General features: G+C 30.7%; 2 protein-coding genes across 2 annotated transcripts; one reads left to right on the top strand and one right to left on the bottom strand.

The window, feature by feature from the left end:
- Positions 1–5,161: 5,161 nt before the first annotated feature.
- On the top strand, positions 5,162–7,549 carry LOC103500626 (60S ribosomal protein L7-4). The gene is made up of 7 exons (XM_008463995.3): positions 5,162–5,282; positions 6,038–6,216; positions 6,301–6,398; positions 6,490–6,547; positions 6,701–6,780; positions 6,873–6,975; positions 7,065–7,549. The coding sequence occupies exons 2-7, from the start codon at positions 6,040–6,042 to the stop codon at positions 7,278–7,280; spliced, it is 732 nt and encodes a 243-aa protein (XP_008462217.1). The 5' UTR covers positions 5,162–5,282; positions 6,038–6,039; the 3' UTR covers positions 7,281–7,549.
- A 1,897-nt stretch (positions 7,550–9,446) lies between these two features.
- Positions 9,447–15,770, bottom strand: LOC103500625 (metal tolerance protein C4). Its single transcript, XM_051091422.1, is given in 15 exon segments — positions 9,447–9,873; positions 9,950–10,010; positions 10,410–10,477; positions 11,001–11,073; positions 11,161–11,262; positions 12,526–12,645; positions 13,161–13,279; positions 13,383–13,440; positions 13,576–13,690; positions 14,055–14,110; positions 14,216–14,348; positions 15,018–15,072; positions 15,211–15,592; positions 15,646–15,711; positions 15,714–15,770. Coding segments are annotated over 15 exon segments (1,575 nt in total). The 5' UTR covers positions 15,756–15,770; the 3' UTR covers positions 9,447–9,748.
- Positions 15,771–17,075: the final 1,305 nt, after the last annotated feature.

The raw sequence follows: 17,075 nt of genomic DNA, 5'->3' as shown, positions 1-17,075 counted from the left end.
TTTAACAATCTTTTTTAATATTTTCGTTATATCAAATTTGTTTGATTGTTATTATTTTGTGAAAATAATTTCACAGTGATGAATTTTGAATTTAATGAACAAAGTTGATCCCACCTGACAATTGTGAAGTCTTTTCTTATTTTCCTTCAATTTTTTTCTATATTTATGAGTGGAAAAATCTTATATAGCTTTTAAAAGTTTGGTATTGGTGTTGGTTAAGTAGTCAATTTTGAAAGATGATTTTTTAGGAAATCACTAGGTCAAATCCACCGTTCATGTTCATAGAAAAATGGTTTCACGTTATTATTTTTTATTTGGAAATAATTATAATTTTGATACTGAGTATTTACATAGTACGTTGTTACGATATGATGTGTGTACAAAAGTGAGTTCAGGTGTATTAATTAACATGACCTTCCACCTTGAGATTGGAGGTTCATCCCCAATCTTTACAATTGTTGTATTGTAAATTTCGTGACATGCATGTTTTGTTACGTACTTGCCTCGATCCAACTCAATTCCCTATTAATTCAATGATGCTCGAGAATGCTTTTGTATGAATACACTAGGTTGCACCTTGACAAAACTTTTTTTCAAGGCTTGTTTATAATATACTGTTGTACCCTTTTATTAAATTATCATAAGTTAATGCACTCTCCAACTATTGGTAGTTTAACGATGCAAACGACCTATTTGAGACAATTGAAATGAATACAGATCCACTAGCATGATTTTTTATTTATTAACTTTTAAATCAGATGTTTGATTCATTCGGTACTCTATATATTGTTTAACATACAAAAAAACAAAAACAAAAAACTATTCTATACATAATTGACGTGTTTTTGTTGCTATTCTTTTACTTTGAGTTGGCTCCAATTATTCGTGTTTGCAGGCACTTTTGGACACAAAAGGTTAATGCATGTTTCAAACATTCAATTGGTAACAGTATACCCACATTCTTTTTAGAACTAATGCATAGTACTAATTTGGTTTTATAAGCTTCACACACTTTGAGAGGCCTTAATTACAAACTTATGAGTTCAACAATGTTAAGTTAAGTTTTACAAAGTGTATATATATATACTTGTAAAATATTTAGAAGTCTTGTAAGAAAATACGATTGGTTAATTATATATAATGGATACAATGATATGTAGATTTCTAAAATACGAAAATATTGATACGTTTGAAAATATATTCATTTTCTACGAAAAAGGTAGGATATAGGTAAATTTAAGATAGAGATACTAAATGTAATTCACAATCTAAAAAATATTTTTAGTTTTACGGAGTGATTTGATGACAATTTTAATTTCATACTTCAATCTAAACAAAAAAATATTACTATAAGAAAAATGTATATCGAATTTATAGAATGTAGCCCTCAAATTAAAGGGAAAAAATTATATTGATCAAAATTATTCAACATACAAGTTTTTTTAAAAAAAAAACTTATAATTTAAAGTTGATTATAATTGGATAAAATACGAATTTGTTTAAATATACACACCACAAAATATTACGAGGTTCATCCTCCACTTTTACAAACTATTTATGGTTCGTAGCAAAAAATCGTTAAAGGACGAAAATACTTTGTTCACTTTGCCATTTTTAACTATTCTCCCAAAACCAAACTCGAAAGAAAAATTAAATAGACATTAACAACAATTTACCTTACTTTGTATACTTTTAAAAGTATTAATATTTGTCGTTGATAAAATATGAAAATTTACCCTACTTACTAATTATTTTGGTTGGTTTTATCGTATTTGAAAATTCACTTAATTATCTAATTAATTAACAAAGAAGAAGCGAAAAAAGAGAGGCAATTTTCATGCTAAAACCGCCGGAGGCAAACTAAAAATGATCGTGAATTTTATATATACATATTTGTATATAAATATTAGGGGCATTTTCTAAAATAACATAATAATATTAAAACTATTTATAAAATATATCAAAACTTATCAAACTATTTTTAGATATTTAAATTTTTTACTATAATTTATATTAATTATAGAGAAATCGTTATAAATAGAAGGAAAACTATTTATAAAATATAGCAACAAATTTAAATAAGTTCTAAAGAATTGGATAGATTTTGCTATATTTTGTAAATAGTTTGAATATTTTGATATTTCTAAAAATGTCCTAAAATTATATATCAAACAGAGAAATTGTCAAAAATTTACCACTTGAAAAAATATTTACAATTTTTTTTAAAAAAAACAAGTATAATAAGTTTTGTCTTTTAGTAATAATAAAAAATTTGTTAAAATTTTTTATTTTTGAAAAAGCTCCAATAAATATTTACAAGGAAAACTATTATGAGTAGAAAAATTAAAAAGAAACAACTTTTGTAAACTTAAATAAACTAACGAGAATTCGATGAATTTGGTTATATTTTATTGCTATTTAAAAAATGTTCTTATTGATAATTTGATTTTTATATATTTGTGAAAACGTGTTTCCGACTCCCCCCATCAACCTAAGTGAATATTTAAAATGTGTATATATTCATTTATTTCCCCTCATTTATTTAAAATTAGGTCTTGTAATTCAAAATAATAGTAAATAAATAAATTGCCGCGTAAAATAATATTAATAAATTAATTAAAAAAAAAAGACCCGCGTAATTGCCGCCGTGGGGCGGGAGGGAACGGTACAATGGGCAATGCCCCACTTGAACCAAACTGAGTCAACATAAGCTGGCACACACACGCAACGACACACTGCAAGAGTCCAACCGTCCAAGTCCACTTTCAAATTTTAATTAAAAAAAGAAAAACAATTTAAGAAAATGGTGAATAATATTAAAATAACAAATAGATACAATCAATACTGTGAAAATAGTAAGAAATAGAAGACTTGGTAAAATATTTCTCATTTATAGAAAAATTAAGTTTAATAAATTTTATCGTTTTGTTCAATAAAATGTAAATATTGTGTTAATTTTTTTTTTTGGAAAAGTTCATTTTTTTATTGAAAATTTTGAATAAAGCGATTTATATATATATATTTACAAAATATAGCAAAAGATTTAAATAAACTACAGGGAGTCCGATGAATTTTATCATATTTTGTAAATAGTTTAAATACTTCGTTATTTCTCAAAATGTCCCCTTTTATTTTAATACTATTATTTAATTCATTTACTTTTAGTCTGTTTTACTATTTAGTTTTATTTTTAACAATGGTGTAAAAATGAACTTGGATTAAAAATTAAATTTAGGGATTTTTTTAAAAAATATAAAAGTTTAACAAACCGTTTACATCTTATAGAACGTAAGCATTAAAAGACAAAATTTGTTACACTTGATTTTTATATGTTGTGTATATATTTTTTCAAATGTTTTATTTTTTATAATTTTTAATTTTATTGACTTTATTTTGGAGATTCCAAGTTCTTATTTAATTAACAATTCTTCTGCCATAATATTGTGCAAAACCAAGATATACAATTGCTAAAATTAGTTTGTGCCATAAATAAAATTTTGACTTATGAAAATATTCGAACATAGATACACTCAAGAGTAGCGTATGCTTTGATTAACTTGGAAGTCACGCTTTGATTAGCTTAAAAGTCATGGTAAAAAAACACATGATTAACTGTCTTCCATGATTTATATCGTCATTTAACCACCGTCATTCACATGTGTAGAGCCCTAATAAACATTGTCATATAGTTGGAAAACTGTTATAAACAACACAAAACTTATCTACACTTCACAATATATCACCACCTTCTTGTCTGGTGACAATGACCAAGACAAGAATTGAGACCGACACAAAACATATGTTTTATTTAGTTGTCACATCCAAATCATCAAATTTATTTAACTTTGTCGACAAATAAGAACAGATATCCATGCTAGTAAATATTTGTATACATTATCTCCTTAAATATGTAACGTAGCCATTTCAAATAGCACAAATGATATTTTTCAAATTCCGTGTTTCTAACCCAAAATCCCAATCTCGATATAAAATCACCTCACTTTGCAAAGTCTAAGTATATGTTGAACTAGGGATTTATGGAGAAAAACAAAATTTATGTACCATGTTTGAAAACATTATGTAAAATTTGAGGACATCGAAATATAAAAGTTGGGAAGAACGTACGTACTATTTGAGAACAATTGAAAATAAGGTGAATCAAATATTGAATTTGATATTTGAATTATAAATATAATATTTCAAAAATATTACATCCACGCTATTTTGGAATAGTCATGTAATATTTGAGAAGAACATATAAAATATAGTGAATCTCAATTTAAATTGTGGGTTGAGGTTCCACTAAAACGAAGGTCAACGATTGGTTGATATAAACTAAATTGATTCACTAAAACGATTGGCACACAAAATGTTATTCGTAGAAGATGGCAACTGTCAAATGGTGCTCATGAAAATTATCTAAAATCTCACAATTTCACTTCTGATTGGTTAATCAAATCGAATTTTCATTATAACCAAACAATCTAGAGGTGGTAACAACCTCTTCAAGAAGCACAATGTGTAAATTATGGAGGTGGAAATCTAAATAAGCATTCAACTTAGGGACACAATTTGGCCATTAGAATCAATAAGTTATAATTGTTAGTAGTTACGATAATTAATGTTAGCAAAAAAAGAAAACAGAGAAAGATTAAAAATAGAAAATACTGTATCAACCATCGATTTGAAATAATATTTGCTATTATTTAGTGTAGATTATAAATAGATGTACACCACTGATGTACTTAGTATCCTAAACATAAAGCCGTTTGATTAAGTTATAAAAATTAACTCCACCAACTTTTAGAGCATGGTAGACCGAAAATTCGAGCCCACCGACCAATCCGAAGTCAGTTAATAAAAAAATGAGAAAGATCAACTATGATAAGTTTCAAAAAGCTTCAAATCGAGAATCTAAAAAAAATATTTGTAGGTGTTAAATCGACATGACATAAATCGACCGACTCTTAATCATTGATATTGACGTCGGTTTGAACATTTACCAAACGGTTTGGTTTGGTTTGGTTTGGTTTTTTTTTCGGGTACACAAGGCATGTCCTCATTTAGCTATCTGGGCTGGGCCTATGACAAACGAGACAAGACTTTCGGCCCAATCATTGGGCTTTAGTATTTCCAGGTTTTGGGCTTTTGATGTACACAGAGTCTTGGCGCGGACAAACCCTACAAAACCCTACCCTTTCATTTGATCGCCTTCTTCCCTTTTCTATGCTCAGGAAACCCTAATTCTGCTTCAGTAACCAGTATCACAACAGCTACAAAGGGTGAGTAGCATTAATTCAAGCAATCTTTGTTCTTGATTTAAACACTGTTATCAGATTCATCGTAATCGACGGTATTTGATTTTTGTATTTTTCCCCCAACCAGTAAGGTACTTAGTTGATGTGATCTTATCTGCTGAAAAGATTTTCACAGTTTTTCATCTCACAATATTATTGAGAGCGTGTTCTGGCAAATGTATAATTCTGCCTTCATTAATTGAAGATCTAATATCGATTCACTAATAAGAACCATCGACATGGTGTTGAGTGCGATTCCTGTTCTACTCAGCTCTTTTATTTGTCTACATCTACGTGTTAGACGATAGATATATATTATTTTTTAGAATTTTGTTTTCTGACGTCTAGGATTTTGGGATTTTCATGCCATTTCAATATATCATTGTCCCTGAAGATTATAATTCGACGAATTTGGTACATTGTCACTCCCCGTTCTTCTACTGTTGCGAAATTATTATATGATTACGAATCAAGAAATTTTCTGCATTCCCATTGTTGGCTATCACATGTATACGATGCCTTTTTCATTTGAATTTAAGGAATATACCATTTTCCCAGTTTCTCTATTTGTACGCCTCTTCTTCCAAGTGTAAATGTAGAATTTCCATGAACATATCTTGTGCTATTAATCGTTCTGTTATGCTGACTTCGGGGTATTATTACTAGTCCCGTGTCAACGGTACTTCTTTTTTTAGCATATTAGTGTGTTTAATCATTTTTAATTATCTCTTTCGGCACAGAGATGGGCCAAGAAGCGAAGGCCATAGTTCCAGAGTCGGTCTTGAAAAAAGCAAAGAGAAATGAAGAGTGGTCTTTGGCCAGTAAGCAAGAACTTGAGGCAGCAAAGAAGAAGAGAGCCGAGACTAGGAAACTGATTTACAACCGTGCTAAATCGTACTCAAAGGAATATGAGGAGCAGGTACTTATCACTTTTGTAACTGACAGTCTCCTCTGATTAACAGTCCAGTTATGGAGAGATATAAACCATTGTTTGTGGTATCAGGAAAAAGAGCTCATTAGGCTGAAGCGTGAAGCAAGGTTGAAGGGAGGATTTTACGTTGACCCTGAGGCAAAGCTTTTGTTCATTATTCGTATCCGTGGGTATGTTTAATACTGTACACGCCTGTTGAATTGTTGTTGTTGGATACTCACTTGATTTTCTATTATTTAATCTGTCAATTTAAACTTTCAGTATCAATGCCATTGACCCTAAGACGAGAAAGATTTTGCAGCTTTTGAGACTGAGACAGGTAGTGTTTTAGTACAATTGCTTCAGTGCACATGCAGTATCATATTTGATGTTTGATGATTATTCTCGTAGACGTTCTTGCTTGATGTGTTTAATATGTTTAGAGAAGATATTTTTCATCCCTGAATTGGAGTTACGTGTTGATCTGGCACAGATATTCAATGGTGTATTTCTGAAAGTCAACAAAGCAACACTGAATATGCTTCACAGGGTTGAGCCTTACGTGACTTATGGGTACTTTTCTTAACAATTCGATTCTTTTATCGCACATGAAAGTTCGTGTCTTGCATCTGAAATGAAATTATCATATTCCATTCTGTTGTTAGTTATCCCAATCTCAAGAGTGTGAAAGAACTCATCTACAAGAGAGGCTTTGGGAAACTAAACAAGCAGAGAACTGCTTTGACAGACAACTCAATCGTCGAACAGGTTTGCATTATTTCTTTCATCCATCATTTAATTCATATCCTTCCTTCAGAAACTCCTTGTATGCTTAGTTTGGTCCATTGTCTCATAAGGCCCTAGGTAAACATGGAATTTTGAGCGTTGAAGATCTTATTCACGAGATCATGACGGTTGGACCTCATTTTAAAGAGGCAAACAACTTCTTGTGGCCTTTCAAGCTCAAGGCGCCATTGGGTGGTTTGAAGAAGAAGAGGAACCACTATGTTGAAGGAGGAGATGCTGGAAATCGTGAAAATTATATCAATGAGCTTATCAGAAGAATGAACTAATTTCTTCTTCTTTTTCTTTTTTTGCTATGGAGGGAGAAAGTTAGTAGAGGCTTCTAATTTTGTCCTTGTTTGATGGGATAATTTGAAGCGAAATTTCATTGCTCTCATATCATCTGAACTTTTCTATACTTGATCGTCAAGCTTATCATTGTTTGTTAGTTGTTTGGAGGACGTGGATCAATTTCTTGAAAATTTTGTTTCCTTTGTTAAAGTTTTTAAAAGATGTCAATGGGGGATTTCTTGGAATTAGACAAGTTACATTATTTATACTCTTGGTTGTAATCTCCGTTCCCTTTTCTCATTATTAGTTAGTATTTTTGTCTTCTTTGTCATATTTTGGTATGGATATTGATAACATTAAAGTCGGTTGATAGAATGAATGTTTTCAGGAAATTTTGTTAGTTGATGATTTTGTAGCTTATTTGTAAACACATTTTTATTAGTTGAAAATTCTTGTTTTTGCACATAAGATTCTACGAGTTTGAAAAAAAGTTCATTATTAGTTTCAAGTTTATAAGAGGCTTATCTGATCTGATTCTCAAGTTTTTCTTGTTACATTTTAAATTTTAAAAAAAATCTAAAAAAAGTGGTTTTTATGGGGTAAATAGTTTGGCTTTTATTTTCTATTTAGAAGAAAATCTCTTTCAAATGACACTTATTTTTTTTAAAGAAATTAAACAAATAGAAAATACTCTAAACCTTTAATCTCAAAACACACATATTTATCACAATTTGTAAACTCCAAAAGTAATTTTTCTGAAAAGTGAAATATTGCATGGACAAACAATGATGGTAGACTAATCCAAACATAATTCTAACAATAATCATTCATTGATATGTACAATAAAGTTGAGTTTGGTTTTTATGAGAAAGAAGGGAGAAACAGAAAGGAGCAACGAACATCCATATTCCATGCTTTAGTCCCTTTTTTACCGATTGCATTCTCTTTCACGTCCAATAATTGGAGCCCATCCCATTTTTTTTATATATATCTTACCTCCCATTTGAACTTTTCATTTGAGGTTCACCGATGGATTTAACATAAGTTCTAGAGGGTTCAAGTCCTCCTCAACTTTATTATCTTTATATAATATATATATAAAAAAAACTATTTATTTTTTAATATTTATAGTTAGTTTGGTGGTTACCCTCTGACTGTCAGTCTCCCTTTGTTTAATTTTGCAACTATTTGAACTAAGTCTCTTAAAATTTACTTACTGTTTTTTTAATATAGTAGAATAAATGAAAACATATTTATAAAATATAGTAAAAGCTCAAATATATTACTAATAAACATCAATAAGCTTTTGATATTAGATATTTTATATATTTTTAAGTGTAATCTTGGTTTGATTATTCTAAAATAACTTATAAAGAAAGTTGCCAAGGTGTTTATTTTATTTATTTATTTTTAAATATTATTATTATAAATTTATGATGATTGAAAAACTAAAATATTTACAAAATGTAATAATTTTAAGTTCTATCACTAATAATTAATGTCCTACCAATATCACAAATAGACATCGATAGAATGTATTGATATATATAAAAAATTCAAAGCTTTATTATAATTTGTAAATATTTTGATTGTTTTTCTATATTTGAAAATGTCCTCTTTTCAAACCTAATATCGAAATATGTGATGTAAAGAAATGCAACTAAAGAAATTGAAAAGTTGAAAAGTGAGATATAAAATATTTAGATGCATCCCTAACATCGACAATCTTTTCATTCCACTGAATCGTTCAATTATAACTTGTCATGAGACTAATTATCATTATTTATTTATTTCTTTAAGAATATTTTAAACTAGTCTTACTCAAGTGGTGAGAAAGAATGCACAAAGACAGGTAGTATCCGAATACACCCAAGTATTATCTAAAAGAATGGTAGATGGTAAACTGATTTGGAAGAGAGTCCAAACAGATTTTATGATTTTTAAATAAATATTAATTGAGATCAAAATAAAATAGATAAAACAAAAGTTTTAGGATCAATACTTATCACCATTTTTTTTTTCAATTCTAATTTTCATAATATTGAATTGTATTTGGGGAGTTAACAATTTTACGAGTTGACCTTTAACTAAGCAATCCATCTCATAGAAAAAAAAACCAAAAAAAAAAAAAAAAAACCTCAATAATCTTCATAAAACATTTGGAATGAATATCAAAAGTTTAATAATGAATTTTTTTTAATGCAAGGGAAATAATGTGAACTTTGAATAGGCTGAACATACAAGAGTTCATGAGAGTACGCCAACCTAAACCCCCTAGATCTGAAGTGCATTATTAACGAATTTCCTATCTGGAAGGTTGTGAACTTCAAGTGGAAACTTGTTGACTAACACACACACGCACAAACCTCATTGGCAAGCCAAACCTTCATTTCAGGATCGATTAAAAGCGAGCCATAATATTGACAAATCGTAAAATATTAACAGAAAAGAAAGACTTCCCTGTGACTCATGGGGTTGGCCCAGTAGGATTATGAGCCTCAATATCAACATGCCGAATGCCAGGAACGAGCTCCTGAATCTCTTTCTCTAGCCTATCAACTTCACTTCCTAAAGCAGTAACCACTTCTTCACCTGCAACAAGAATTTGTGAACGAAACATGTTGAGATCCCAATTTTGTTAAATATTGAAGGTTCATTTCATACGTACCGTAGTTTGACATAATTTTGAGCAAAGTCGAATCATCCTTGCTCTTCGCAGCTCGACGGAACTGTTCGATGTGGATATAGTTCAGACATCATCTTAAGAAACTACCATTGGACATGAATGCTTACAAAGTAAAAACGATGAAAATAGATAATGTGATGGCGATTTCAAAATTCCTTCTCTCTTTAAAACAAGAACTTGTCCAAACATTGACAGGTTTTCTAATTATCAGATTGAATGATGATCAGTTCACAAAAATAATTTTCTAGTAACATTAAAGACATATGGATGAAGAGTCATGCAACATGATTAAGCAGAGTCCAATGTATATTTTCTTGGACAAGAGATAACATCTAGAAATCATATTGCAGTGATTTCCTTAAACTATTATTGAGTTTAAAAAATCAAATCAAACAAAAACGAACACTAGTGAGAATGCTGAAGATAAGGAAACAGTATCAACCTCTCTAGCCCACTCTTCACGTCCAGTCCTAGTTAGATAATTTTGCACCACCATGACTCCATTGAAATCTGCTTCATATAGCCAGATAAAATCAAGATATATTGATGGTACATAATTTCATAAACTGCCTGAAATATAGAATCATTGGAAATAAAACTGACAATGACCGCAGGTTTTCAGCATGTTGAAAAATATACAATTTGATTGTGCTTTAGTTAAAATCAATCTACTTCATCCCACAATTAGAATACAAGAAACAGCTTTCTCGTTTGCAACCAATTGTTTTCTGTAAGTTTTGATCTTTGAACAACTAAGTGATAACAGAACGGTATGATAAGGCAGCTGTAGAAGTTGGAATAATTTACATCTGATGTAGGATGTCACGAGCCACGAACCATAGAAGGAATAAAATATACAGAAGGAAGGCAATTCATAGGCATAACATATATGATGAAAGTAATGGATACTTGATTCACCTTTTAAATTGACTAAAATCAATGAAAGAACCTAAGCAATAGAGAATCTGTGTAACATTGGAGTGTAGAAAAAAAAAATTAGAGGAAAAAATTATTAAGTAAAAAAAAAATCCACCTATTTCTGCTTTGAATCTATAAAATCCTGGTCCAATCACCTCGCTTTTGCAATCATATAAAGCATCAACGACCTAGAGAAGAAGACTTCAAAATTTGAAATCATGAAGTATAATATTAAAGCAGAGATCCAAAGAGAGATTTATCAAGCATAACCATACTGGATCATTCTTCAAGAATTGGAGAACTTTCTGCATATCATTTTCATCCATTGCTCTACCGATCAAAGCATGCCGATTACGTTGGATGAGAAATATGGCCACCTGCACATTTTGGAATTTTTTTTAATAACTTTCAGACTACTATATTGTTTATTATTCATGTAACTTTTAGCTCAAACCTCTTTTAAAATTTCCGTGCTTGCTGACACTGTGACTACAGAGAACAATAATATTCCAATGGGAGAAATTGTAAACTACAGAGAATACCATTGTAGTCCACCGGTTATTAATCTACCGTATAATGCATTTCCTTTGCCACTCCATTATTAATCTACCCTTTCCTTTGTTCTAGAAGCTGTTTCTTTTGTCTCGCTTCACTATCACTTATTTGTATTACAGAACATGATATAAGAGAGTTTGATTGTGGCTATACTTGCGATTCCAAGATTTAGCCAGTGGGTATTGGAAGCAAAAGGTAGCTGGGCTTGGACTTCTTTGGAGAGGTCAGTTTTTTCAACTGCATTTCTTTTCATTATTTCAACTTCTCAATCCTCACTATCAAATATATTTTTCTACAAGACATCGTGATCAATCATACGTCAACCCTGGAATCGAATGTTTGGATGGAAAACTAGGTAAGGGTACATCCTAAGGAAGACCCAGTACATACCAAAGTAGTGAATTTACTTTTATCAAATAAAACAAACACGTGTTATGCATGTTTCAAATTTTCTGTGACTAAAATTTGAGGCTCATACATTTATTTAAGAAAATTAAGCAAGCCTATGTGTTTGGTAAGGTTTACTCACAGACAAACTTAAAGAACATATCAAACAGAAGATAATCCGTAAGTCTTCTTTCCAAATAAACTGAAGGAAAAATATCAATCTATGCATTGGTTCCAGTCACCTATTTCATTAATCTGACATTTCAAGAAATCTACACACATGTAAAATTGATACATTGAAAATTTTAAAATGCAGCTTTAAAAAATTACCTAAATTGATTCGCATAAGAAAATTTAGAAGTTTACTTGAAATAAGGAGAAGTTTCACGTGATATTTTCTGAACGAAATCGGAAGGAGGGTGTCAATTAATACATTTAGTTTAAATTGATACAATTATCGTTTAGGATTTTATTTGATAGAACTCCAAAGTTTAGGGGTATGGATGGATATTTTCCCTAAATTTAATCGATAATACCTGACAAACAAGCCTCCAAGTCTCAAAGGGAAATTCAAGAAGCACTTTGTAATCTAGTGCAGAATGCCAGCATATTTTTGGATATTCACTATGAAATGTCATTTTCAATAAACAAATATGGAGAAAAAAATATTTGCTTACAGTTGCAGGCAGGAAACATACCATTCCAAGTAGGTTACCAACTATAATGGAACCGATGGGATCATAAATTGCATTCCCAGTGGTATTAACTGCAACGAGAGATGCTGCAGCAATGACAAGACCAGTGACTGCAGCACCATCCTGAACATTTTAGAAAACTGGGCTCAGAATGTCTAACATATTTTTTCTCATAAGAAACCAAGCTTTCGTGGAAAAAGAAATAAAAGAACGTACAAGAGCATACACAAAATAATCGCCCAACAGAAAATCGAACCCACAGACGTAGAAAAAAGAATCCTTCATCGATATATTTGACATCAAATGGTACCACTCTGTAGTTCCGTGAATTAATATACTTCATTCAACGACATTAAAAGTTCACAGATTCAACTGATTTAAAAACTATCTTAAACAACCAAAAACTAAAAGGTCAGAAAATACTCTATCATATTGGATGCAATTCTAAATTTTTGACTTTAAAACTTAATAATTCTTAGATCAACTAAGTGAATGCACGCTCCCTCGTGTCAAACAAGCTTAGGTACTTCTGACATTTCGTGCTTCATTAATTTAATAATCTTAAGAATTTTTACCACATGAGTAGTTTAACACTTAGGAACAATGTTCATCAATCCACAGTATGTAAGAGTCACCACCTCTGTCATAACTGCTACAGATGTGGGATCATGACCACGCCAGATATAGTCTCTCAGTTTCATTCCCTCTGCAGCAGCACCTTTCTTGACAGCTTGTATGGCAACAACCAGGGAAGCACCTGAGCAGATAAAATGATTGTGGAGTAAAATCAAATTAGATAATATCCAATTAGTATTAGGAACAGTTGTAGATGTTCCTTTTAAAGAAGGATAAAATCAGACCTTCAATAATAAGCGAACCACCAATCACCAAGGCTGCATAATGTATATTGGCAGGAGGCTGAAGCAAACAAAATTAGAAGATAACATCCAGAGTTGCCACTAACAACAAATGAGCTAAGTACCAAATGGGAAAAGAGAAAAATTGAAAGTGGTAACATGTGAAGCAAGATTCAAATTTCAATCGAACAGTTACCTGTGAAGTCCACAAATTTTGGATTCCATTAACAATGGTAGCACCAGAACCAAGACAAAAGATTCCAACAGCAGATATCAATGACCAAACAAACCTTTCCTTAGAATATCCATAACTGTTCAACAACGAAAATACCTCAGATGTTTCCATTAAAATTGTTGTCAGAAGAAAACACAAACTAACAGCCACAAACTATAATTCTTGAGCAAAACTAGGCTGTATCTTTTTTTTTTTTAATAAAAACTAACCAAACTGCATTTTGAAAATATAATAGTAATAGGTCATACTATTTCTGCACCACAGCATGAAAACCACTCAATTTGGTTATTAGAATAAAATTGCAGCCAAATCCACCAGCACGGAAAGATTGAAAAAAATAACTTCTTGTATAAAGTAGAAAGCAATATTGCCATTTACATTCGAAATTATGTGTATACAAACTGGATGAAACTAAAAAGATGAAGATATCTATAACTCACGGATGGATAGCATCAGGGGCACGCCTTGAGCTACTCAGACCATAAGCAAGAAGTGCCTACAATGTTAAAAATAATTAATTTCTCTGCATTCAGTTGATTAACAACTAAAGTTAAAATTAGACATGGAGAGTTATGCTTTGCTAGATGAATGGTTAAGATACCTGATTTGCAAAATCAGCAACAGAGTGCACAACTTCTGCCAGCATGACATGACTTGATGTGGCAAGCCAAACCCCAAATTTCAGAGAGAAAACAAGGAAATTGCACCACAAAGCAGTGGTAACTGCTCGTTGACTAGGATAAAAATATTATACCGGCAAAATGAAGAAAATAAGTCAATGAGTTAAAAATAACTTCCACTATGGGATGTGTGAAGAAAACATACTAACAGTGACGATAAGGTAATCCCAATTCCTGTGTGATTATAAGTTAATTTCCTTTTTCACGTGCCTTCTACTCTGTATCTCTTCCTGAGGATTGTTTTCATCAAAAGTACACACATTTACATTGAGTGCTACCTATAAGATCCTATATGTTGAAAAATAAACTGAAAAAATTACATTCCTACTTATCTAACAACTTAAATGAAAATTTCTGCAGTATAACCGGCTCATTTCAAATTAAAATTTCATACGTTCAAATTTTATGAATCTTAGCTGCCTGATATAGTGTTTGAGTTTAAAGGTGCTGATTCTTAAAGAAAAGATCGAAAATATTACATTTCACTGACCAAAGCAATCGAACTTTTCGGTGTAGTTACAATTGAACACTAGATCAAAACTTCAAAACTGAATAAGACACGATCAGGCCAAGCACGGAAATGAAATGATATAACGGCAATTGCTTGCCTTTACATTAATTATAACAAAACTACGAAGAGATAAACGTCTTAATGTATATGTATTTCATAATTATATTACTACATAACGTTCAAGGGAATTGCGTAAGAAAAAGATCCACTACCTATGATAATCATTGAATTCAATTCTTTGTACAGGCTTAGCTCTAGTGAAAAAACCTGCAAAAAAACCCAGTTTTTTAAGGAGGTAAAAAAAAAGTTACGAATTGAGCACAAGAGTAAATACATCTCCATTTCGAGCAAAAAGTATAATGACTTTAAAACCAAAAGAAAATGCGAAGTCGAAAATGAACATACCGCGATAGAAAGCGTAATGATGATTAAGAAGAGGACGAGGGGGATTAGAGTCCAATGAAATCAATCCCAACAAAACGGACCGTCTCGAACAACTGGAAGGAGACGAAAGCCTCCGCGACTGAAAGTGAGTTCCGATAAGTGGAATGCGGAGACTGTCACATTCTTGTTGCTGCTGCTGCTGCTGCTGCTGCTGCTGCTGTGGTGTTTTGGAGTCAAATAAAGAAGGCGGCGAGGAAGTGCAGAGAGAACGGAATGAGGAAGAAGAATAAGAAGAAGAAGAAGAAGAAGAACGGTGAGAGTGGTGAAAACCGAAACGTTGCAATAAGTAGGATGTTCGCATCAAAACGATTGTGCAAGGGTTGCTTTTCGCTTTGTCCCGATTCTTTATTATCACAGCAACATCAATCTCACGATTCCATTACCAACATATCAAACCATGTTCTCGCATTCAATTGAAGATGGCCGGAGCCGGCGGGTGATTTGAAGAACAACGATGAACAAGAAGAGTTCTGTGGCAAAATCGAGGGCGGGCCAGAAATTTGCATTCGCAGCAATTGCTACGAAGTAGACCGGTTGGATACGACGGTGATGAGTTATGTGTAATGTATGTCCTTAGTCTAAAAAAAATGCTATCTAATGTAAGTTATTTGATAATATAATTTCATTATCTTTTCTTTTATTTTTCCTTTTCTTTTTCAAGCATAGCTAAGTAAATTTAAGAATTATTACATCACATATTAAAAAAAATTGAAAGGCAATTTGATTCAAGAAAAAATAAAAACTTTTGGAGCAACTGTATAGAAAAGAAAGCCATGACTTAATCACTATCTATTTGATTGTACTTAAAATTTGTGTTATAGAAACGATTTTGTAAGTTTGAAATCGATATTTATTTGGTGAGATTTTTTAAAAGACGTAATTGTAAACGATTATTAAGTGTATTCCAAATTTCTAAAAATTACAGGTTCAACTTTTACTCTTGATATGTTTTTCTATCGATGATATGATCTATCTTAAAAAATGAATGATAGACCATGGAAAATGTGTCTAAGCTTTGTTATATTTGCAAATTATTTGATATAATGTTATATTTGCATCTATTTCAACTATTTTTTTCTCCTTTAAATAAATAATTACAACATGTAACATTTTAGAGTTAATAATTAAATACATAATAGCGTTTTAAGAGAAAAGCAAAAATAGAGAAATACAAAAAAAAATTGCAATAAACAATATTTTGGAGTTAATAATTACATATATAACAATAGTTTTAAAGAAATGTAAATATAGAAAGAAAAAAATATTAATGATAGGTAATATCACTAACCGGCTATACAACCAATATCGTTTACTGTTGATAGACTTCAACGACCTATTGTCATGAATAACACAATAAACTATTTACAAAATATAGTAAAATTTTCAAATTAACAAATAGTTAGAATAATTTTTGCTATATTTTATAAAGTTTTAGTATATTTTCATTTAAAAGAATGCTCGAAAAAATGTACACCAAGAAAAATAAAGAATTTATAAATTATAATTAAATGTCGAAAGAGACAAGTAAATGGAATAAGCACAAAAGAAAAAAGAAAAAAAAAAGTAGGTTAAGACAGTTGGGCCCCCATACCCAATCATAATTTGCAAAGAGTTTTTTTCCACAAACGACTTTATATTTTTCCGAAAAAGATTGAGAATTTTCTTGCGTTTAAAATACAACTTTCAACCGGTAATAGTTTTAATAGAGTCCGTCCGTATGGATAGAATTTGAAATTGTATATATTTTTCTTACATATTTTTTTAACGGTTATTGTTATTTAATATTTTTCAATCTTTTTTAAAAAATTTAGTCCCAGAAAATTAAC

The sequence above is a fragment of the Cucumis melo genome, chromosome 1 (assembly GCF_025177605.1).
Source record: "Cucumis melo cultivar AY chromosome 1, USDA_Cmelo_AY_1.0, whole genome shotgun sequence".
Taxonomy (NCBI): domain Eukaryota; kingdom Viridiplantae; phylum Streptophyta; class Magnoliopsida; order Cucurbitales; family Cucurbitaceae; genus Cucumis; species Cucumis melo.
Note: the sequence above shows the minus strand (reverse complement) of the source record. Positions and strands in the feature narration are given on the sequence as shown.

Coding starts and splice junctions, on each gene's coding strand:
- LOC103500626 (XM_008463995.3), top strand. CDS start 6,040: ATGGGCCAAGAAGCGAAGGCCATAGTTCCAGAGTCGGTCTTGAAAAAA. Junction 6,217..6,300: donor CAAAGGAATATGAGGAGCAG/GTACTTATCACT, acceptor TTGTGGTATCAG/GAAAAAGAGCTCATTAGGCT. Junction 6,976..7,064: donor ACAACTCAATCGTCGAACAG/GTTTGCATTATT, acceptor TTGTCTCATAAG/GCCCTAGGTAAACATGGAAT.